This window comes from Triturus cristatus, chromosome 3_2 (genome assembly GCF_964204655.1).
Source record: "Triturus cristatus chromosome 3_2, aTriCri1.1, whole genome shotgun sequence".
In the NCBI taxonomy this organism is placed as follows: Eukaryota; Metazoa; Chordata; class Amphibia; order Caudata; family Salamandridae; genus Triturus; species Triturus cristatus.
The window spans coordinates 510,219,363-510,244,292 of NC_140584.1; the positions used below are offsets into that span (position 1 = coordinate 510,219,363).

General features: G+C 49.6%; 1 protein-coding gene across 4 annotated transcripts in view; it reads left to right on the forward strand.

The window, feature by feature from the left end:
• Positions 1 to 24,930, forward strand: part of USP47 (ubiquitin specific peptidase 47) — a 1,403,064-nt gene that overhangs the window by 1,347,468 nt on the left and 30,666 nt on the right. For all 4 annotated transcript variants that reach the window (XM_085648190.1, XM_085648191.1, XM_085648188.1 and 1 more), the window contains 2 exons: positions 10,977 to 11,024; positions 11,123 to 11,253. In XM_085648190.1, the coding sequence (XP_085504316.1) occupies positions 10,977 to 11,024; positions 11,123 to 11,253 (179 nt within the window). The remainder of the gene's footprint in view (positions 1 to 10,976; positions 11,025 to 11,122; positions 11,254 to 24,930) is intronic.

A 24,930-nucleotide genomic window follows, 5' to 3' on the forward strand; every position in this document is an offset into this window, starting at 1 on the left:
GACTCGGGTCAGAGCTTTCTTGGGCCTGACTGGGTACTACAGAAAGTTTGTTAAGAACTATGGGTCCATTGTGACACCACTTAATGACTTGACCTCCATGAAAATGCCAAAGAAAGTTCAGTGGACAGTAAGCTGTCAAAAAGCATTTGATGACCTGAAGCAGGCCATGTGCAGTGCACCTATTCTGAAAAGTCCAGACTACTCCAAAGAGTTCATTGTCCAGACAGATGCTTCTGAGTTGGGTGTGGGAGCTGTTCTTTCACAACTTAATATAGATGGTCAAGACCAGTCCATTGCTTTTATAAGTAGAAGGCTGACCCCTAGAGAGAAACGTTGGTCAGCTATTGAGAGGGAGGCCTTTGCTGTGGTTTGGGCCCTGAAGAAGCTGAGGCCATACTTGTTTGGCACTCACTTCAAGATTCAGACAGACCATAAGCCCCTCTTGTGGCTAAATCAGATGAAGGGTGAAAATCCCAAACTTCTTAGGTGGTCCATTTCCCTACAGGGGATGGACTTCACAGTGGAACATAGACCTGGGACTGACCATGCCAATGCAGATGGACTCTCCAGATATTTCCACTTAGAACATGAAGACTCAACTGGTCAAGGTTAGTTTAATGTCCCTAAGTTTGGGGGGGGGGGGGGTTGTGTAGGAGAGTAGGGTCTGCTTTCTATGTTCACCCCCACTTTTTGCTTTTGCTTTACTGGTTTTCGACTTAGATGTGGCTGTGGGCCTGCTAACCAGACCCACAGCCCTGCTGTTCTCTCTCTAAATTGATACAATGTACTTTAGGTGCATAACCCATTTGGATAGGATCACCTTATTGGCCCCTGTACAGTGTACCTTAGGTACCCAGGGCATAGGTGTACCCTAGGCCTACCAGGGGCTGCAGCATGTATTATGCCACCCCTGGCCTGGCCTTCCATTATGACACAACTGGCTGATCACTCAGCTGGGGCAAGGTCGTGTAATCACTCCATGCTTAGGTGTAGTATTCCTATACCTATCTTATATATAGACACATGTGTACCTATCAGCCACTCCTATGGCAGGCCTTAACAATCCTGTAGGCAGAGTGCTTGGTAACATGTGAGATGGTGCTCTAGCATGAGCTGAGCCTGTCTGCAGCTTTCGGCACCATGTCCTTATAGCTGTTCTATGATATAGCCTACCATATACTCTTAAAGTGCCTTATAATCTTAAACAGTTATGGTAACTATGGTTTGGCTTTATCGAAACATGTCGTGTAAGGTGTCTAACACTTTAGAATAATACCCCCATCCCATTTCTGGGGATGAGGATATTATCCCTCCCTTCTAGAGGGAGAAGACATGTTGTAACCTACTTACCCGGTTAAAGTTAACCAGAGCCCCAGCATCACAACATGGATGCTGCTGCCACGACACAAGTCTGACCTCCTGCTGCTGGGAGTGATCCCGGCAAGGGAGGCTTGGACAATAGGTTTCCTGCCTTGGGAGGTGCGAGCACCACCCCAGACAGGCCTTAGTGTATTGAGGCAGGGAGGGATGAAAGAAACGAGACACTGCCTGGGGCACTCGAGGTGCTCCATGCATAGTCCAGTTCAAACCGGTGCTGGGGCACATCAGCCCCAGTCCTGGCGCGAAACTGGACAAAGGGAAGGGGGTGTAACCACCCCCCTCCCAGTCCCACCCATAAGGCGTGACCTAGCAGGCAACCCAGCCCCCCAGATTAGTATAAGAGTGGTAGCTGGGCCCCAGGAGATTAGATTATCCTGAACCTGCAACTTGAACAGAAACTCTGGACCTTCGACATTCGGCGAAAGAAGAAGACTGAAGAATCTCCCTTGTGGCCAAGGAGTGGCTGCCCTGTGCAAACAGGCACCATCAAGAGACTACCCTTTGCTTTGCTGAAGTTCTACAAGGGACCGACTGCAGAGCCCGACCAGAGCCTTGACTTCCAGACTTCTCCGACCCTGATCCACATCCACAGCCGAGCTGAGATCCGTGGAGGCGACGAGAGACGTGGGACCGGCTACCTGGGAAAAGTGGCGAGTATCTTCCAGCGCAGCTTCTGCGGTACCCTCGAAATTGTGCACCGGGGATTGAGAAGCCCCAACCCCAAGCACCATCTGCACCGAAGATCAGCCCCCCACGAGTCTTGCGTGGGGCCCTTCTGCATTTTCCTGCTTGCCGTGTCTGTCCGGTTGCTTGCCCGTTGGCTAGCGGCCTCTGTGACGACACACCTTGAAATCTTCACTGCTGGTTTGGCTCCTCCAGACTGGCTCCCGCTCCTTTGCAAAAGAGAAGCACCCCAGACCTTACTGGTCTGCACCAGAAGCAAGTCCTCCGTTCTTCGTGGGTTCTGCTTGCCAAGGCTTGGTGAGTCCCCCGCCCCTCTTCTGTAACCTCACAAGACAGTGAGTGAGCTCGAACCGGAGAGAACAGAACTATTGGGTTTTAAAGCCCCACCTAATTGATTATACAGGGCACCTGCTTTGGGGCGTGCCAGAGAACCGAAGGTAGACGTGTTAAATACAACGCTAATGAAAAAAGAGTAGCCATATTGTAGTTGCACCAAATCACAGCCACCTGTATAAAAAGCAACCAGTCCAAATGGTCTCACAGAAAGAATAAAACTATGACCAGAAGAAAATTATTTGTAAATCGTCCCATTTGAGTACCAAAACTATGTGTACAAGTTTATTATTGGAATAAAGAACCAATGAAAAGAGCCCCTGACGAGAGCCTTCGTAAAGCCTAGTACATCGACCATATTGTAGTGGTCAAAAGGGCTATGTCTACGGGGTAGCAAATAAATAATTATCAAGTCCAACCATAACAAAATATTGTATTCCAGGGGTAGCCAGTCGGCAATAAGCATGTCCAACCATAACAAAGTGCCACCAAATGGAATAGAGATAAATATCCATGGGGTAAAAAGTCAGTTGAACTTTTCCCTGTCATAGGTCTATGTACAAGATGAGACAGTGGCCATATTTAAGTGGTTTTTAGAACATACCCACAAACAACGTTGAGCTACAGCAAAGTCCTTAGGATTAAAACTACGCAAAGCAGAGGATAGCGGCCATATTGGAATGGTCTAGGAAACTGTGGAGATCATGCTATTAGAGCGCTGTAAAACATATTCTAGTTTGGTGGGCAGGCCAGCTCCTAATAAAACACCACACTAATATCTTTGCTATTAATAATTCGATAAATAAACTCACATAGATAGATTAATAAACCACAAATGAGTGGTACTCCCGGAAACCAAATAATTCCAACATGTTCGAAATATAAATGCAATAAGGAAGTTGAACTGATAAAAAAGTGGATCAAAAGTGATTTAGCAGTTAACATAGGAGTTTCTGATTCATAATCACCCCCCTATATTCAGTCCAAAGAACCAAGTAATGAGCATGGGATGGTGGTATCCCATACCTAGAGTGTAAGTCACAGCAATCCTAAAGTATGAGAAGGATTAAAGAAAGTATAAAAATTGACTTGGGAGTATCTAATCCATAACCATACCTCTACGGGAAGTCCATAAGAATCACTTTGTAGGCACAGGAGAATTGTTCCCATACCCAAAGTACAAGTCAGAACAGTTGAATAGTAAACCACCAGCCCAAGGTGGACAGGCACAACATCCCCACGGAGTTTAATGGGGGTGACAGAGAGTAATGACCTAAGACAGGGAGCAATCTTTGGGGTGATACATCATATGCATACATACACCAATCAAGATCAGCAAGGAGTAGCATGTATTTAGACAGGAACAGAGCAACATATGATCAAGTTCTATAAAAAAAAATAATGAAGTTCTTCATCAAAGTTGTGACCATGTTCTACACTACGTAGTTTACAGATCCAACCTGCCTCATTCTGTCTTTGGGAAAGTTCCCTATCTCTCCCTCTGGGGTTGGGAGTTATATGATCAATTCCCATGAACCATATATCATCACAGTTGGCATGATTTTCCTGCATTGAAAGGTCAGGGGGTACTTTAAATCTCCATTTCCTAATGCACGGGTATGTTCCTGGATTTCTAATTTTAACAATCTAATAGTGCTGCCCACATAGATCTTATCACAGGGACATCCCAAGATGTAGGTGACGAACTTAGTCTTACAGTTTATGTGATGTTTGATGTTATATACTCTTGTTGTGTTACAACCGAATGACTTGGTCTTGTCTTTTCCCAAACTACATACATTGTAGTCTCTGTAGGTGTAAAACCCCTTTATCGCCATGTATCTGCTTTTTGTGTCACAATATAGCTGGGACAGAGCCAGTTTCGTAGTGTCTTGCCCCTTCTATATGTCACCTTCAGTGTTTTGGAGATAGTGTCCTTCAGTCCTTGTATGTCCATGAGTAGGTGCAAATGTCTTCTTAGGACACCATAAACCATATTGCTGTAAGTGTGTGTTAATTGACAAAAGACACGATCTAGCTCTTTTTTTACCGGTCTCTTTCAGTGTGTCACCTCTAAATGTTTTGGCAATTCTTTTCTCAGCCTTGTCCAGTATTTTTGGTGCATAGCCCCTCTTCAAAAAGCGATTTTGAAATTTTTAATGTTAGCAGCAAAAGTTTAATCTGAAAGAAACAGTTAGTTATAGATTCCTTACCTTGGAATTACCCCCAGGCGTCAGACTGGATCTGGAGAATTTTTCGCCAGCAGTACCCCTGAGCGTCGAAAGGTGGCATCGGTCAGCTCCGCGTTTATCGTTGGTGTCGTGGTCGCCGGGATGACGTTGTGGTAGCTACTTAGACGCCGCCCTCACGCGCTGACATCTGTTATTTCTTTTTCAGTGTCCTGTATCATCATGTTCAGAGTGGAATAGATCTGCCACTATATTTAACAATGGTTGTAGTCTAATTGTGGATATATGTGTCATGACGATACATGACAGTATGCTATGTTTGTAGTCATGTTTTTATATATGTATTTATATTCATGTATGTATGTTACTTTACAGCCCTGAAGAAGTTCAATGTATTGGACGAAACGCGTTGGCTGTTCTTCCCTTCACATATGAATCTATTTTGAATAAAAACGAAGATCTGAAAATGCATGTTTGAAATTGAATCTGTATTTTGCTCTTCTTAAATGTAAAGGTACTACTTGGTGCACCGATTGACCTTTGTTTAGAATTGTAAGTAACCCCAATGGTATCTCAGTTTAGTTTTGACCTATATCTCTTGTGTTCTCCCTTTGATCCCTTGCACAGCTGCCATCTGAAGCTGTTGACAGTTAAGACAGTTTTCCTAGTGGCCATTAAGTCGGCCAGGAGAATCTGCGAACTGGAAGCTCTGTCGGTCCACCCTGTATGCACCAGCTTTTATCTGGACAAACTGGTTTTTCGGTCATGTGTCTCTTTTGACATCAACAGGCCACCATCCCTGTGATGACTGCGATTCCTAATGGGTTGCAAACTGCGACTGACCTCATTAATATTTATGAGGCAGATCGATTTGCGACCGACTAGGAATCGCAAGTATGAAACAAAAAGTTTCATACATAAGGAATAGCGATTTCGAAATAGCGATGCTGATAAAATCGCTATTTGGAAATCGCTATTCTATTCTTTGTACATATGGTTCTAAATGAATAAGTTGCTGATTTCTTTATATCTAACAGAGACATCAAGCCGCAGATTCCTTATCTTAGAATCCTCCCCAGGCGCCATACTGGATCCAGCATTTTTTTCAGCAGTTGCTAGCGTGTCGGTAGAGGGCATTGAGCAACTCCGTAGCGATGTACACTCCCGAGTGTTACGTCAAAGGAGTCCATATAAGCCCTCCCCCAACACGCTGACGTCCATTTCTTCTTATCCACGCTAACAATGCGGATCCCCACTGCAATTCCTCTGCCCTTTTTTCGACCTACTTGATGTTTTTTCGTCGACATAGCAGTTTGCCCTTTTTTCTACCCTTCTTCAATGTCCTCGAGGTTCAAGCCTTGTGAATCCTGTGGATGACAAATATCCGACACAGACTCTGACTTGGTTTGCATGTTGTGCCTGGGTCTGTCACCAGCTCCAACCGAAAGTGCGCAGGTAACGTCACATGAAGCTCCTTGCGGTTTGCATGTCACAGTCCTCAAAGTCTTCTCATCGTCCTTGGTCCCTTACACACACTACAGATCTTCCGCACTAGGAGACGTTCCTGCGGGCATCATTCTCCTTTGATGACCGGAGGAAGGCTACACCTCAGCGGTCGTTGACGCAGTGCCTCCCGCTTTTGTCACCTAACGCTGGACCCTGCTCTTCTGTTGAAGTGTCGGGCATGAATCCAACCCGCTTCTCCCCACCTATCCTGGCGCTGGGGCATCTTTGACCCCGATGAGACAATATTCTCAAACTCTTCATTCCATTCTTGGGTCTTCACCACCCTCTGGAGCACCCTCGGGCCCCAGTGAAGTGCATGAGGTCATGCCTGTGACTCAACCGGCGGGATCTCCTCTGACCAGGTCGTCCGCCACTGTCTGACACCTTAGTGAAGCCAGTGCACAGCCCATTGAGGCTCCTACCTTTTGGCTCTTGCTTCTGGTCTGTCGACTCCAATGTCGGCATCAGACTCTTGTCTGCCAACTCCAATAGTAGTGCCATCGATGCTGATAGACGCTTCTTCTGACGGCGCGGCATTGCCTTCTCAGTGTCGACCCTCTTCGGTTATGATGTCGGATACGGGGCCGATGGAGCTGCCCATCTCAGACTCCCTTCCTCTGGTTTTTCCTTCTGATGACCATGGTTGTGGAAGTACTACGGATGGTGTGGTGTGTCCCACCTTCCATTTCTGATACATGTCCACACCCATTGCAATCTGACTGGTTACTTGACTTGTGTGATGCCAGTGGCTTAGAATCTTTTCCAGTCTCCTGTCTCCTCCTGATTTGGCTACAGAAGTGAGTTCCGCTCTGGCGGACATGCGCAATCGAGTTTCAGTCGTAATGGGTTTACAACTTCCTTTCGTTGAATTGTCAACAGGCCCTTTAATTGGCGTTCTACATCCTGACCAGTCTAACATTGAGCCTGTACTTCCTTATAGTGATTGTCTTTTCGATATCCTGCTGGGTGCTTGGCCTAAACCTGAAACAGGGCTCCCTGTGTATTGCTGCATTTCTCACAGGCATCGCCTGGCCCTGAGGGACCCCTCCTTTCTCCTTAGACATCCCTCAACTAGGAGATTTGTGGTTCAGGCTGCTTTAGCCACCCAAAATATTGATTTTCTCCCCCCCCCCTTCCCTCTTTTCCCTCTAGAAAGAGAGGCCAGGAAATTCAACGTTTGTGGTATGTGTATTTTCCCTTCTTCTAGCTCTGCCCTGTGCTCTCTAAACACTTATTTTGTCCGCTCCTGCTTCTTGCACGCCTTGTGAGACTCAGTGGAACTCCTCTTGCCCTTTCTTCCGGAAGAAGCCTGGAATGCTCTTGGTCCCCTGGTATGAGATGGGCAACAAGCTGCCACTGTTGGCATCTGCTGTAGTTTGGATACCACCTATTCTGTTGGTCGGGCTGTGGACTCTTCAATATCTCTATGTTGGCGTGCATGGTTGCGTACTTTCAGGTTTTCGAAGGCAGTGCAAACTACTTTAATTGACATGCCCTTTGATAGTGCCTTCCTTTTTGGTGTGCATGCCGACTCAGCTTTATGCCGGTTCATAGTTAGTCTCTGTGGTGCATAGTCTTAACTCTTTGTTGTACTGGGGTTGTCGGGGACAGTTTGTTTCTCCATGTTGTTTTGACTCTTGTCCACCTTTATCGGGCAGAGGCAGGGTTACACGCTGTGTGGTGTTTACTGTTTTCTGCAAGTACTTTTCTTCTCATTTATGCTGTCAGTGACAGGTTTCGTTTCCACCCATTGGGAACACATCTTGCTTTGCGGTCTCTTGGGAGTCTGTTCTTATAGCTTCTTTCTGCTGCTTGAGTTTTTCTTACCCAAATACTTACTCTTTGGTGGGTTTTCTGTTATGTAGGCTTGTTTGCTGTTTAAAGGGACCTTATTATGTATGCCACAGAGGTGGTGGTATCTTCATTTCTATGCCATGCATTCTCCTTAGCTTTATGTCCCTAGCTGCTCATCAAGTGTGAGTGTGAGATAATAGAATGTTGCTTTGTGCCTGGGGGAGTGAATGTCAGTTGAAATGAGTGGGCTGAGCAGCAAGGATGCTATTGAGTGCTATTCTTGTTTTATTTTACCTATTTATTTATACTGTGCGTAATTTTCTTTCTTTCAGAATGATCTTTGCTGGTCTGCGTTTACTGTGTACTGCATTTACTGACTGTGTGTCTGAAAATTTGATTTAGTTGTGGTCTGAGTTTACAATTTTTACTTGGCAACTCTGAACTATATATATACTGTGTGTGTTTCAACTTATGCCAATGATAGTTGTTGTTACTTTTGGTGAGGGTTATGTTTTATACCCATATGTTACTTACTTTTATTTTGAGCTGGTATTTGTGTTGCATCCCAATCAATCCTAACAGTTCCTGGTGATGGGGCAGGGATACTGCAACCCAAGCCATACTTGCTTTTACTTGTACTAGGGCATGTTTAGTTGCACCCAGACATTACTTACTGTTGCTGGTAGTGGGCATTTACGTTGCACCCAAACCGTGCTTAGATTTATGTTGGTGGTGTTGGGCATTTGTGTTGTGCCCAAACCGTAATTACATCTATCTTGCGGTTGATGGGCTTTTTTGTTGCGCCCAAACCGTACATACATTTACATGTGTTGTGGTATATTACTTGCACCCAAATATTGCTTTGTGATGGGGCTTGTGTGTTGCTACCCAAACAATATTTACATTACTACTACGTGCAATTGCTGGTGATGAGGCATTTCCCTTGCGCCCAAACCTTTTCTTTGGAACATGTGTTGCACCTGTAGGGGGCATATGTTTTACACTTTATTGTATGTACCTATATGGTTGGTTGAAGGGGCAGGTGTATGTCACCCGTTCAGAGGCATGTTTTGTACCCCTTTGGGGTAGCACTATTGCTGCACGTCAATATTTTACTGTCTGCTGTGGGGGTAGAGAGTGGGTGGGTCTCACGTGTGATTTGTTCCCCTGGCCTTAGTATTTCCGGTTAGGACTGTGTTTTTGTCATATCTGACCTTGCATCATTTTTATGTTTCTTCACATCGTTTGCTAGTCGGTTTAGTTTATGTATTGTGTGTGTGAATTTTTACTTCCATCATTTTTCTTCTTTTTATGAAGTTGAGAATTACCATCTTATCCGCATTGGTATTTTGTATTATTTCCTTAAAGAAGGGAGGTGTGTTGTATCTTCATTTCTATGAAGACAAAGAAACTGGAGGCACCGGGGCTTATGGCAGGTCCTGCATACGCGCTCCTGGGTTAAATTAGTCAAACACACGGTATGCAGTTCCTAAGTGGGGTGTGGAGGAGGTGGGCAAAAAAGCTTTAGGTTGATGCAGAATGGGTGGGGGTGCTCCCATTAGGAGCAAGGCCCCTCACACACCCAAAGGGATGTCATGATTTATCATCGGGCAGCTCTTTGTTGGGCCGGCGTTGCAATGCCCAATGGGCTCTTTGTCGAAGGTCTTTTGTTTTTGCCGATGTGAGTCGAAAGGAGTGGTGGGACATGTGACAAACGTCTGAGTAGAAGTGGAGGGTGGGTGTGTTGATCAAAATAACTACAGGAATCCTCAAAAATATTTTATTTGCTGTGTGCCTGTGTTAAGGATAAAAGCAAAAAGTCGAGGCTGGAGCAGGGTACAATGAACCTCTCAGTACCTAATAAGTGTGTGTGCTGGGGTCAACAGTTTTTTATGTCGATAATTGGCCGAAGGATCATGGCATTTCGTCAGGACTGGCGGACTCCTTATCTACTCAAGTATGGATGGTGTGTGTTGGTGTAGTATCATACCTTAGAGAAGTGTAAATTATGACTTAAAGTACCTTCTGGTGAAGCTAAAATTCAGGTCTATTGGCCCCAGTCGTTAGGGCTAGGACGAACGGTCATTGGTGTGGCGGCATTCTGTAAGCTCTCTATGCACTTAGTATCCCTTATAGGGACTTCATCTTTGCTCTGCCCCCTCCATATGGGCAGCACTGGTACCACAGGCAGGCAAACTCTTGGTCTGGTTTACTTACATTCTGGTCTTCGGCCCTATTCGGTGTGTACCTTGTCTTTGGTCTGTTTTACTCTGTGGGACACATGGATTTTCTCCTACTGCTATTGTGTTTCTCATGTATGTCGCTATGGGGTCACTCAACGCCCTATACCGACGCGCAGAGGTACTGCTCAAAACATTTCCTGATCCAGTCTAGAGCCTGGGGAGGATTCTAAGATAAGGAATCTGTGGCTAGAGCCTGTCTCTACCAGATAAGGTGTTACTGAAGGTAAGTAACTTGCCCTTCTGTGGTACGTCCGTGTTGATAACCCATATGCCACGCTCTTGTTATTTCTGATGTCATACACTGCCTGTTGTTTTTTTTAAAAAAAATAAAAAGTGCAGTCCCACCACTGCACTGTACTTACATGTGCATACATTTACACTATGTTCAATTGGGCATGCATGGTTGAGAAAGAGAATTCATTTGTATCAATGTCTGTCTCTTACCCCCAGATGTATTTTTGTACTCCTTTGGAGTAAATGTTGCACTGTTTGCAATGTTTGGAATTCATAAGCCTAGAAGGAGTCCTGCGGGAGGAAAATTCATCTATTTTTGTGAATCATGCGCATGGCTTATTGTTAGAACTCCATTCATTTGACCAATCTTAGAAAAGGCTCTTCTATGACTAACGGAAATGATCTACAACTTCTCTCAAGGTGACCAGATTTAGAGGAGCTGGGTCACAAACACTTAATTATCCTTTTTAAGTAATGGTTCTATTTTCTGTATCACAACTAACGTTAGCAAACAGTCTGTTTCAAATCTACTTAAGCATTTCCATTTTCAATAAGACACAACATTGGAAAATATTTTGCAATCTTTTCATAATATCTTTTTATTTGTTTCCAGCTCCAGGAAATAAGTGGGATTCCATTGGAAAATATAGATTTTGCAAAGGTAGGTCATGAACTTTAGTTCTTGCTATGCTGTTTAATACTTGATCTTTCTGTAGGTATACGGTTTTCAGCATCTTCTCTTATTTATTTTTACTCCAGGGTAGAGGAACGTTTCCTTGTGATATTTCACTGCTTGAGATTCATCAAGATTTGGATTGGAATCCGAAGGTTTCTACATTGAATGTCTGGCCGCTCTACATCTGTGATGATGGAGCAGTGATATATTACAGGTCTGTAACTATTCCACTATTGCAGATTAATTTCTTGTTAGTCTTTGTGAAAGCAGCAGAATCCATGGAATTGTCACTTTTATTCTTATCGAACCAACAGGACTCGATCCCTTTGTAAGTCAGTAATGAAAGGTTCTCGATTTTCATGCCTAATTCCTTTCAACTTAGACCTTTGCCAAAACAGGAATGGGTTGTTAATCGTAATTGGACTGGATTGCATTGACAGCTATGTTATATGGCACTATCTGAAAGAAACACATAGTGATAGATTTCTTACCTCAGAATTACCCCAGGAGTCAGACTGGATCCAGAAAGTTGTCGTCAGCAGTACCCCTGTGTGTTGGTAGGTGGCGTCGCGCGGCTCCGCATCCGTCGTTGGCGTCGTGATCGCCGAGATGACGTCGCGGGCGCTACTTAGAAGCCGCCCATGCGGGCTGACGTCAGTTCTTTCTATTTTTGCGCCAGCAAGCGCAGATCCGGGAAGAGCAGGTACCCCCAGTAATTTTTTGACTGACTTTTTGAGGCATTTTTGTCTCTATTTTTTCATCGAGTCTTCAACTCCTGGTGCAGTTAGGATGCCCGGTTTTAAGTCCTGCGAGGACTGTCACCACATGTCGGTAACGGATCCGCACCGAGTGTCTTTTCTGCCTGGGGTGTGACCACGACCAAAAGTCGTTCCCTGACTGCCGGGCAATGGCGCCGAAGTCTTTGTGGGAGAGGTCCCGAAAGCTTCTGGAGGTCTGGCAGTCTGTTTTGTGCTGTTCGATGTCCCTGTCCCGTCGGAGGTCGGGGGACCTTGCGTGGAGCCATCATTAGCAATCTTCGGGATCCAAGTCTTCGCACTCTGTGTCAGGTAAGGCGAAGCACAAGAAGTCGAAGAAATGACATCGTTCTCTTACTTCCCCTCGCCGTTCGCGCGTCACGGCTGAGGGTGCGGGTGGTGCTTCCCCCGCGGCTACGGCGGAGCCTGTGGTGTCGCCGCCGGCCTACCTGCCCTTTCCGGGTCTGTCGGCGACTCCAGCCCAGATACAGGAGTTCCTGTTGGCCATGGCTCGCCTCTTTGGGCAGTCTGGTCTCGCTGGTGTGCCTTTGGGCCTCGCGTTCCTGACTGGGGGTCCTCGCGTTTCATCGCCGGCGGCTCCAGCCCAACAGGACCTCCAGGGATCTAGACCTGGATCCCGGTCGACGCCGGTTGACCTCATTACACCTCCACCGACGTCGACCCCACCGGCACCACTTCCGACGTCGACCGCTCCTTGGGACGACGGTAGCCCCGAAGGGGACGTGGCATCGGGCCGGCGTCAATCGATGCCGTTCTCGACGTTGCTCGGGAATTTCTATCCCCATGTACCTGCTCCTTCTTTTAGGCCTGTGGAAACGCCTGAGGAGGAAGGGGAGGACTGGGAGGGGTCTGAGGACTGTCTTGCAGCTGATTGCGAGTATGAACAGGACTGGGCAGTGGAGTTGGGGGAAGCCAGTGGTCTGGATACCTCACCAGACCTTGGCATGCTGTCTCCACCTACCGTGGCTACAGAGTAGGGCGCTAGTTATGCTGTGGTGTTGCGTAGGGCGGCGGAGGCCCTACACCTCGTGCTCCCTACTATGTCCGTCAGGACTAACCTCCTTCAGCCAGCAGCTACTTCTGCGGAGCCGCTGCTCCCCTTCAACAAAGCACTTTACGACATTCTTTTGGGCACCTGGTCCAGGCCCACCACAGGGGCTCCTGTGGATTGGAATGTGGCCCGACGCCATCACCCGGCTCCGGATGACCCCATTTTCCTCTCCCAACACCGAACCCCTGAGAGCTTGGTTGTCCAAGCCTCCGCTTCTCCAACCGCCTCCCCTTCCGCACCACCGGATAGGGAATCCAAGAAACTGGATCAGTTTAGAAAGAAGATTTTTTCTTCCGCCAGTTATGCCCTGCGGTCCGTGAACACCGCATGCCTCTTGGGCCGTTACTTCCAATCTCTGTGGGATACGGTGGCGCAAGTGCTGCACCAGTATCCGGAGGAGGCCCGGACAGCTCTCTCCCAGGCTGTTGCAGAGAGGAGAGATGCAGCTAAGTTCATGATTCGTTGTGGCCTAGACACCGCTGACTCACTGGGCAGATCGATTGCAACGACGGTGGCGATTCGTCACCATACCTGGTTGAGGACAACTGGATTTTTGGGGTATGTCCAAAGCACACTTATGGACATACCCTTTGAGGGCAATCGCCTCTTCAGTCCGCCCTCCTCCCCCTTCTGCTTTTCGCTCCTTTCGTGGCACCGGAAGGGGCACCCCGCAGCGTTCGCAACAGAGCCACAAGCCTGCGCAGCAACAATCCCAGCGTGGCCGCGGACGCGGGTTCTGCCGTGGCGGACCAAAGGGCCAGCGGTCGGGTCAGTCCACCTCCACCCCGGCCACTACTGCCTCCAAACCTTCCTCGTCGGACCTTTCAGGCCCATCAAATGCCAGTGGGCGGCAGGCTTCATCACCTCCCCCTCTGGTGCACCATCACATCGGACAGGTGGGTTTTAGAGATAGTCCGAAGGGGCTACTCCCTCCCCTTCGAGACTACTCCTCCAGCCATGCCACCTCGGTACCACTGCATGTCGGGGGATCACTTGGTGTTTCTTCAGCAGGAAGTTGCGGCCCTCTTGGCCAAGGGGGCCATCGAGCGCGTTCCGACGCCAGAAGTAGGTCGTGTTTGTTATTCTTTTCTGGTGCCAAAGAAGGACAAGGGCCTGCGTCTTATCTTAGACCACCGGAACGTCAATCGCTTCCTCCGCAAAGAAAAGTTCAAGATGCTCACTTTGGCTCAGGTCTTGTCTGCTCTTGATCCGCAAGACTGGATGGTAGCCCTGGACTTGCAGGATGCTTGCTTCCACATCCCAGTCCTGCGGGCCCACCGACGCTACCTAAGGTAGGCCACGAGCACTTTCCGTTCACCATGCTCCCTTTTGGTCTTACCAGCGCCCCTCGGGTGTTCATGAAAGTGATGGCGGTGGTCGCAGCTCATCTGCGCAGATCAGGGGTTTCAGTCTTCCCTTATCTCGACGACTGGTTGTTGAAGGCGGGCTCGCCCCAGACAGTCATCTCCCACCTCCAGACTACGGCCGACATCCTGCATTTGCTGGGGTTCTCCATCAATGTGCCGAAGTCGCACCTGATATCCTCTCAGAAGCTCCTCTTCATCTGAGCGGTTCTGGACACGGCGCAGTTTCGGGTCTATCCTCCCGAACAGCGAGTTCGGGATATTCGGGCTCTGATTCAGATCTTTCAGCCCTTGTCCCGGGTTTCGGTCAGAGTGACCCTGAGGCTGCTGTGCCTCATGGCCTTCTGCATCCTGCTGATCGATCATGCCAGATGGCATATGCGGGCTCTGCAGTGGGACCTGAAGTTCCAGTGGGCACAGCATCACGGGAACCTGTCCGATCACGTCCAGATCTCGGAGGGCACTGCACGACAGTTGCAGTGGTGGCTCACAATCCGGCATTGGGTCGACCGCAGATCCCTCTCCCTTCCCCAACTGGAGTTTACAGTGTCCCTTCTGGGATGGGGTGGCCACATGGGAGAGGTGGAGATCAGAGGCCTCTGGTCTCCGGTGGAGTCCAAGCTCAAAAATCAACCTTCTGGAGCTTCGGGCGATCCGACTTGCACTGAAGGCATTCTTTCCCTCTGTCAAGGCGGAGGGTAGTGCAGGTGTTCACAGACAACACCACCACCATGTGGTACTGCAACAAGCAAGGCGGGGTGAGGTCGTGGACCCTATGTCAGGAGGCTCTGCGCCTCTGGACATGGCTGGAACATCAGGGCGTTTTCCTGGTGGTTCAACACCTGACAGGTTCTCTGAACGCCAGGGCGGACGAACTCAGCCGCAGGTGCATGATGGATCACAAATGGCGTCCTCACTCGGAGGAGGCGCAAGGTCTCTTTCAGCAATGGGGAGAGCCTTGTATAGATCTATTTGCCACCGAAGAGAATGCGCAATGTCATCAGTTCTGCGTTTTGGAATTTCCAAGGCGGCACTCGCTTGGTGACACTTTTCGTCACGAGTAGAGTTGCGGTCTGTTGTACGTCTTACCGCCTATACCACTTCTGCCCGGAGTGCTGAAGAAGATCAGGCGCGACTGGGCACAAGTCATCCTTGTGGCCCCAGACTGGGCTCGAAGAGTATGATATCCTTAGCTACTCAGTATGAGCATCGATCCCCCAATTTGACTGCCTCTTCAGGAGGATCTTGTCGCAGCAGCAGGGGACGGTCCTCCACCCGAACCTGTCCAGCCTCCACCTCTTTGCGTTGAGATTGAGCGGCGGCAGTTGATTCCTTTCGACTTGCCTCCTGAAGTTTGTGATGTCATTCTGGCAGCCAGGCGTCCCTCCACTAAAGTGGTATACGCCTGCAGGAGGAACGAATTTGTGGCAGGGTGCACAGCAAAGGCTGTGGATCCCCTTTCTGCCCCTCTCTCTGAGGTCCTTTTGTTCCTTCTTTCTTTGGCCCGGCAGGTTTCTGTTCTGGGCACTATCAAAGGTTATCTTTCTGCTATTTCGGCCTTTCTCAGGCTTCCTGATCAGCCTTCTTACAAGTCCCCGGTTGTAAATAGATTTCTCAAAGGCATTACACACCTTTTCCTTCCTATTCCGTGAGTGATGCCACAGTGGGACTTGAATCTAGTTCTTACTTATCTCATGTGTGCTCCTTTCGATCCCCTTCACAACTGTCCTCTTCGTCTCTTGACCTTGAAGACTGCCTTCCTGGTTGCCATCACCTCCGCTAGGCGAGTGAGTGAGCTCAAGGCTTTTTCTTGTAAACCTCCTTTTCTGTTGGTCTATTCGGACAAGGTTGTGCTCAGGCCCCGTCCTTCCTTTTTGCCAAAAGCTGTTACTGCCTTTCACATTGGGCAGACCATTACCTTGCCCACCTTCTTTCCGCCTCCAGATCTTTACAGAGTGGAAGAGAGGCTCCACCGTCTGGACCCAAAACGTGTGCTCTCATTTTATCTCAACCGCACACAACAATTCCGGGTGGATGACCAACTCTTTGTTGGCTACGTTGGCAACAAGAAAGGTCGGGCGGTACACAAGAGGACTATCTCCCGCTGGGTCGTCTTGTGTAGCAAAGCCTGATACTGTTTGGATAAAAAAGAACGTCTGGTGGGGCTGCGTGCTCATTCCACTAGAGCAACTGCAGCCACTACCGCATTGGGACGTGGTGTCCCCCTGCAAGACATCTGTCGGGCAGCCACGTGGGCCTCGCTGCACATGTTTACTAGGCATTATTGCCTGCACAGCCAAGTCCGGAGAGACGGCTTCTTTGTCCGTTCTGTTCTCCGTGACTTTCTGGTGTGATCTTGGTTCGCAGACCCACCACCGGGGTTGGTACTGCTGGGGTATCTATTCTAAGGTAAGGAATCTTTCACTGTCTGTTTCTTTCAGATGAACAAGTTACTTACCTTCGGTAACAATATATCTGTAAAAAACATTAGTAGTGATAGATTCCTTACCGCCCCACCCATCCTCTCGGTTATGCGAACTGATTTCTAGGGTTAAGGTCATCCCTTTCAGGGCCCTAGTTTCAGTGCACCATTGGTCAGTATCTTCCATGGCTCTGCGTTCCTGGCACGGAAAGTCGTGTACAGAACTGATGTCAGCATCCGTGGGCGGCGTCTAAGTAGCGCCCGCCACGTCATCTCGGTGACCACGACGCCAACGAAGGATGCAGAGCCGCACGATGCCACCTACTGACACGCAGGGGTACTGCTGACGAAAACTTTCCGGATCCAGTCTGATGCCTGGGGGCAATTCTAAGGTAAGGAATCTATCACTACTAATGTTTCATACAGATATATCGTTACCGAAGGTAAGTAACTTGTTCAATAGGTCTGGAGTTTGACTGCGCATTTGTCAAACAGACTTATTGCAAACAATATTCATAGAGTTGGCTTTGGGCCCGTACCTTTCAACCGTGGGCTTGTTTTGACCAGCATCTTTCAGACTGTCAGTCAAGCCTTGACTCAGCCTCATGGAGTATTTATGTCTTACTTTATACTATCCACTTTCTGGGTATATTCCTCTGAATGCAGACCAGTGCTTGTATTGAACTGCATGAGGGACTACTTCATAGCAAAAGCACTGTCTTCCACTCCTGCTGGAATCTCCCATTTGTCTCACTCTCATGTACTAGCTGCTGGAGCTTTGTTTTAATGATGTATTATATGAGTGTGAATCAGTGCCTCGAGTACAATTGATCAAAGGTTTTCACTGATGAAACTGTTTACCTAGTTAAGAAAAGTAGCTTACATTGATTAATAGATTTGTAACAGCGAAGTTGCAATATTGATAGAGGTAATGATTTACTTCAGAGAGCAAGTATGAAGGCAGAGACAGCTTTTAGCCAGCGTGTTTCTGCATGGAGTTGAGGAGAAACAACCTTAACTTTTCTTCAAAGTAAATAGGACAAACAGTAGCAAATATTAGCAGGTCCGATTTGAATTTGTGGAGAGGTTTTCTCTCATGAACTCTTAGTTTCTTGAAAACTGTGTATTTCTTTTTCTTGGGGCACCTACATTCCAGGTGACCAAGATGAAAGAACTTTCACATATCACACTATGACTTTAGGCGGTACTAGCAAACCCCATCCTTCAAGTTCCCTTAACACATAATATTTTTTCTATGCCAACTGTTCGCTATCCTTAAGGACTTCGTTGAATATTTTTGCAGGTCTTTCAAATGGCAGACTTTACTATGCTATGTTTACATTTTGTATGCCATTCTCATCTTAACGTTTTTGGATGCCCTTTTTCATCATTTGCACTTTATAAGACAAAAAAAAACCTCTGGAAATTGTTCGGTTAGAATTATTTGTGTTAGAATAAAGTCTGCAGCCTAGCTAGAAACTGGATGAACCATTTTAATTGCAGGCCGTTTGGATTTGAAATCATCCAAAATAAGACCGTAAGAGAACATGGAATGTAAAGTACATAAAGAATCTTTTCAGGGGAGGAGCCTAGCGCGCATCCAAGATGGTCGCGTGAGCACAGGGCTCCCCGGACCCTTGCTGCTCCTCGGAATTTATCCTGAGAATATCCTGATGTGGTTTGTAGAATCTGGCAGATGAAGACCGGCTGAGCACGTATCTCTTTTCAGAACTCGAATCGGACCTGGGAATCCTGAGTTGTCGTTCTTCGAACTTTTGGGACCCACCCGACGGAGGTGCCCGGGGCGAAGGTGAACCGTGGAGCCGTGTCGTAATTGAACAACAGCGGCTGCAGTGCGGTGCCAGTGGCCGCTCTACCAATTTCGGTTTCACTTTCGGACTTCAGGGGGCTGGCCTGCGAATGCAATTGATGTGGCTGGGTGTTTCCTTGGCCTCTGCGCGAGGCCTTGTTTCCACCTGCTACTAGAGTGCCCATCGCCTCGGGTCCCCCCGCACCGTTACATTGTGGTCTCTGTGAGGAGCTGGTCTGCGGTGCCGGTGCCCCTACGACTTTGATCGGAGGTCCCCTTCTGTGTCCGTGACCACATGGGGGGCAAGGGGGGCCCCGAGGGGCGTAAGACTAAGGCCTCCCTCCGCGGGGGACCGGTCCAGGCCAACAACATGGACCGCTACACTCAGGGCAGAGGGTCCCCTGGAGCGACCGGCCCCCCCCCGGATGCCGTCGGTGGTGGCACGACCGTCTCTCCGGAGCTCTCCCTGCAGGACATCATGGGCGCCATTGATGGCATCAGGGAAACCATCGCCACGCAATACGAGGCCCTGGCCCGTAAAATCGACACGGTGGCAATCGATGTCACCTTAATTCGGGCAGATCTCTCCAAAACTAATGAGAGGGTTCAGGCTCTCGATGTGCGGACCTCCACCCTTGGTACGGATGTGTCGGACCTGCAGGCCGCGCTTGGCGACATTAAGGCGGTCAACGACCAGATGGCCCGGCGGCTGGAGGACTTCAAGGGACGGGCCCGACGCAACAACATCCGTGTCATAGGTGTACCGGAGTCCTCCGACAGCCGCCCGGTTGACCTCCTGGTTGAGGAACTCATCCTCCAACAGTTGGCCCCTGCAGGCCTAAGTAAGTTCTTTGCCGTGGAGCGGGCCCATCCAGTTCCGGGCGGTCGGCCACGGCCGGGGGCCCCCCCGAGGCCTATCGTGGCCAAACTGTTCCACTATAGAGACCGAGATGCGATTCTGCAGGCCTCGCGGGTCCACGGCCCGGTGCGTCATGAGAACTCATCCATTAACTTTTATCCGGACTTTACCCAACTTGTCCAGAAACAGCGGATGGGATTCCAGGGGGTGAAGCGCCGTCTCCGTGAACTGGGCCTAAAGTACTCTATGCTCTACCCTGCAAAACTCCGAGTGGAACATGAGGATCGGACTGCCTTTTTTGAATCTCCTGTGGCCGTGAGTGACTGGCTGGACTCGTTGCCGGACAGAGGTGACCGTCCCGGGCCCTCTGCAGGCGCCGAAGGTGACGGGCCCCCTTTGGAGTGACTTTTGGTCCTTGATTTTGCCATTTTGCATTGTTCAGCTGGGTTTTACTTCTTTTGTTCATTTTGTCTCACTAGGACCTGTGTGGGGGGCGGGCGGGGACGGGTCCCTTTCCTCCTCCGGGGTCTTTTCGTAGAATGGGGTTAGTAGGGCGACAGGCACACTGCAAGTTGGGGGGGTTTTCAGGCCCGCAGGGGTGCAGGGTGGGGGGAGTTGGATTTGGGGGGGGGTTGGGGGGAGGGAGGGGTTGTTTTGCTGTGTGTTTTTTGTTCACAGGGCGAGGTATTGATTATTGTCCAGATACGGGAACTGTGCTACTGACTGGGGGGCATTTGATCTATTGGAGGGGATGGGGGGGGACGGGTTGAGACTGATGTCATGGAACGTCAATGGGTTGGGGGATCGTATCAAACGGGGTATAGTACTGCAGTATTTGCGTCGTCTCACTCCTGATGTGGTGTTTATCCAGGAGACGCATCTGGTGGGCAATGTCTGTCATGCAATGAACAGGGGGGGATACCGCCTCGTGGCCCATTCTGGTTTCACAACTGGTTCCAGGGGGGGCGGGCATTCTCCTGCGATCCTCACTTCCGTTGGATATCACTAGGGTAATCTCGGATGACAGAGGGCGCTATGTGTGTCTGACTGGGAGGTGGGAGGGGCAGCCCCTTTCCCTGGTCTCAGTTTACGTCCCCCCGGGCCTCCAGAACTCCACCTTCGCGGACTTGGGTCGAATGCTGCTTGAACTTCCGGATGGTCTTTTGCTTATGGGCGGGGATTTTAATTCGGTGGTTTCGGGTGACCTGGATCGTCACCCACCCAGGGCCCTCCCCGCTGCCCAGGCATGGCTTGGTGGCCTGCTGGAGACCTTCGGCCTGGTAGATAGCTGGAGATTAATGCATCCGACCCAATGTCAGTACACCTTTCACTCTGGGGCGCATGGGAGTCTTTCAAGGTTAGACTATTTCCTTATGCCCGCGGCGCAGACTGGTCGGATTCGGGAGGTTAGGCACCTGGCGCGGGGTATTTCCGATCATTCCCCGCTGTGGCTGCACTTTGACGCCGAGACGCGGTCTGCAGGGCGGATTGCTCCCATCAACCCGTGGTACCTGCGAGACCCTATGACTCGCGACAGCCTGGTTAAGGCTATGGACCAATACTTCCTTGAAAACGAGGGGTCGGTGTCGTCCGCAATGTCCCTGTGGGAAGCCTTTAAAACCGTAATCCGCGGACACGCCCTCTCCCAGATAGTGGTGGCTAAGAAGCTCAAGAGTGAGGCAGTGGTGAAGCTGGAGACTGACATTTCGGGGCTGGAGTCGGCCTTGGAGACGGGTGTCACTCCGGACGGGCTCCATGCCCTCAGCCTGAAACAGTTTGAATACAGGTCTCTTGTCACTGACGCCGCCAAAACGTTGTATAGGGAGCAGCAGGGTCGATTGTATGATGCCGGGGACAAGGCGGGAAAGTTGATTGCGTGGCTGGATAGGAAGGAGAGAGTGAACCGTGTGGTCCCGGAGCTGTGTGTCTTGGATGGAGTGTGCGTGACTGAGCCTGGTGAGATTGTGGAATGTTTCGCTGACCACCTCCGGGCCGTGTACTCCCCGGTGACTGATAGGGACGAAGAAGACTCTTGCCTTCTGCTGAGGGATATTGCTTTGCCCGGCCTGTCTGTCGAAGACCGTGAGCAGCTGGACGCCCCCTTGTCTGTAGATGAAATTGCAACGGCGATTCGGTCCCTTCGTTCGGGCAAGGCGATGGGTCCCAACGGGCTGCCTATTGAATTATATAAGTTGCGCCCGTATAAACTCGCGCCCTTCCTCCGTCGTATGTTTCAGGAGTCCCTTGAGGCAGGCTCCCTTCCTGACGACCAACGTCTGGCAACGATAGTCGTGATCCCTAAGGACGGTAAGCCACGAGATCGCTGTGCCTCCTACAGGCCTATTTCGCTGCTAAATGCAGAGCCTAAAATCCTGGCGAAAGTCCTTGCCAATCGTTTGTTGAGCGTCATCTGCGATTTGATTCATCCTGATCAATGCGGCTTCATCCCTCACCGTAACACCGCTCTTAACTTGCGGCGTCTCCACGGCGCCCTCGCCAGGGCGGAGTACCTCTCCGAACCAGCCGTGCTGGTTTCTTTAGACGCCACGATGGCCTTTGACACCATCGAGTGGCCATTTCTCTGGGCTGTCTTGACCAAATTCGGCTTTGGGGAGGGATTTCTTGGCTGGGTGAAGCTTCTTTACACGGGACCCATGGCTCAGGTGGTAGTTAATGGGCGGGTCTCTCGGCCCTTCGCTCTCGGTAGGGGTACGAGGCAGGGGTGCCCGTTGTCCCCTCTGCTCTTTGCTCTTGCCTTGGAGCCGCTCGCTGCTTGGCTCCGCTGGGAGCCCTCGCTCAGAGGGATCCGGTGGGCCCCGGGTTTCGAGGATCGGGTCTCGTTGTATGCGGACGATATTCTCCTGTATCTCACCTCGCCGCGGCAGTCGCTTAATGTTCTCTTTGATGTTCTGACTTCCTTTGGGAGAAATTCGGGTCTAACGATCAACTGGTCTAAATCCTGTGTCTATCCTATCTCCGGTGACCCCCCTCCCTTGCCGCCTCGGCTTCCGATTCAATTATCTCTGTCCGGCTTTAAATACCTGGGAATATACGTCTCGATGGACCCGGTGGCTCGCTATGAGCAGAATCTCCTGCTTCCACTTCGTCGTTTGAGGGAGGACACGGCTCGGTGGTGTAAGCTGCCCTTGTCCCCGCTGGGTCGGGCAGCACTGTTTAAAATGATGTCCCTTCCCAGATTTCTCTATGCACTCCAGAACTCCTTCGATGTTATTCCTGTGTCCTACTTTCGGGAGGTGGAGAGCCTGCAGAGGAGACTGGTGTGGGACGGACGGGCGCGTATCGCTCTGGCAAAGCTTACTCTCCCCTGGTACGACGGAGGCATCGCGCTTCCCGACATTCGCAGGTATTATTGGGCCTCACAGCTGTCGGCCATTAACCATGCCACGTATGCGCCTGGCTTGAATCCGGCGTATGAGATGGATAAATTCCTGCTTCCCGGCGGAAACTATAACAGGGCACTTTACTCCAGCTCGGCTGGACGGACCCTTACGGGCCCTACTAAGATTGCGGTACGGATCTGGAAGGCGGCCAATGTAGCCTTGGGCTGGAGTGAGCGATTAACATGTGCTACTCCTCTGTTTGCCTCCGACCGCCTGGGAAGCCTCTGGACAACGAAGGGGTTTGAACGTTGGGACACGATTGGTATTAGTAGAGTGGGAAACTTATGGATTAAGGGTGCTGTTAAAACATTCGCGGCGCTCCAGAGCGAATACGAACTTACGGACAGGGAGTTCTTCCGCTACGCCCAGATCCGGCATGCCCTGCTCTCTGTTTTTGGGGAGGGGACCAATATCCCGGCTTCTTCGCCCCTCGAGGACCGCATACTCGATGGTCATGTCCCCGACAGTACTATTTCATTAATTTATAAAAAACTTATCAATAATCGGGCTGACCTCTTGGTGCGCCTCCGGGAGGCGTGGACGGGGGATGGGGTGGAACTGGACGACGAGGACTGGCAGTCCGCACTGTCGTCCCCCAAGGAAGTGGCCATTCCAGCCCGTCTCCGCCTGGTCCAACTTAAGATTCTCCACCGGGTGTATGTGACGGGTCCCCGTTTGGTCTCGATGGGATTTTCTGAAGACGGGCTCTGTAAGCGGGGATGTGGACTCAGTGCCACCTTTCTCCATATCCTTTGGGAGTGTCGCGAGGTGGCGGAATACTGGCGCCGGGTTCATGTGGTCATGGGACAAGTCACCGGGGTTGTGCTGCTGCCGGAGGTGCGTCGCTGTGTCCTGAATGTGTGGGAGCCCAATGATTATAACGCGGCTCAGACTCGGTGGGCGGCCCTGTGTAACATGATTGCCAAGAGAGATATAGCGCAGCTTTGGGGTTCCCAGCGGCCTCCCACCGTGTCCGTATGGAAGGAGAACATGGACTGGTGCATGTTCAGGGAGAAGACTGTGTATGTGGCTCGTGGTAAACCGGGGGCATGGGGTAGAATCTGGGGGCAATGGAACGCGTATCGTGGGGGTATCTGTGACCCCCCCCTAGTGGACACCGATATTGCCTTGTCCCCCTGACCCTTGATGGTTCCTTGCGATTTTTGGAAGAATCGAATATAGACGTTCCTCTCCCGTGACCCCCCCCCCCCCGACCTATCATTACTCCTTCCTTTTAATAGCTATTTGGAAGGTCAGAAGTAGAGTCCCCCGGATGTAGCCTGACCCAAATTTTTGCCCTTACGCCTCGCCTTTTGTTTTTATTTTTTATTTATGTTAAACTTATGTATCCTGCTTCCCTAGGACTATCCGGAGTCATGTACGGGGCTGGACCCCGGGAGTCGACTACTGCCTTAACATCTGTATGATCCTTTCTGAATCTAGCGGCCGGCCCTGGTGGTTGTAGGCCCATGCTTGTAATTGATTTATTGTTCAATAAAATTTATAAAAAAAAAAAAAAAAATCTTTTCAAAGCTACTGTCTGCCTTGGTCTTGCAATCTACTTCATTGGGCACCAAAGGCAGAACATATTTCTTCATCATACATTCACTTACTGCACACTCCTTTGCATTCTGTCCTCTTCAGTTTCTAAACCTAGCCCCTCGGCAGCATTCTAAATACAGACTGCAGTGATCAAAGTAATACTTTTAAAACTGGCAGAATGTGCACTTCAGTAAGCTTGGTGGCCTTGTCAGCATCATCAAATGAGAGAAATGTATGGTTTATGTCCTCTTCGCTGATAGTTTGGCCCAAGTGCTCAAATCCATTATCTTACAACCACTTTAAATCCTTGTACAGTATTTCCTATCGTATTCCGTCAAAACACTGTTCTTTCTTGGTTTTGATGGTACTACATTTTTTATTATGCTATGTCAACAGAGACCACAGACGCCAGCCCAAATGACATACTCTTGAACAGGTATACACACAGTTGGTCCGCTTGGCATGCTCAGCAGCTCTGTGTTGTATAGTGGGTGAACATGTATTAGGATGTTACTACTAAAATCTCTGTGGTTCAAGAATTATCTTGTAATTCTGTCCCCTTTTTAGGCCAACATTGTGGGGGGGGAAAGTTGGAGGACTGAAAATCCCTGCATGATACATTGTGCTTATATTTCATCCAGAATAAATCGCTAATCCATCACCTCA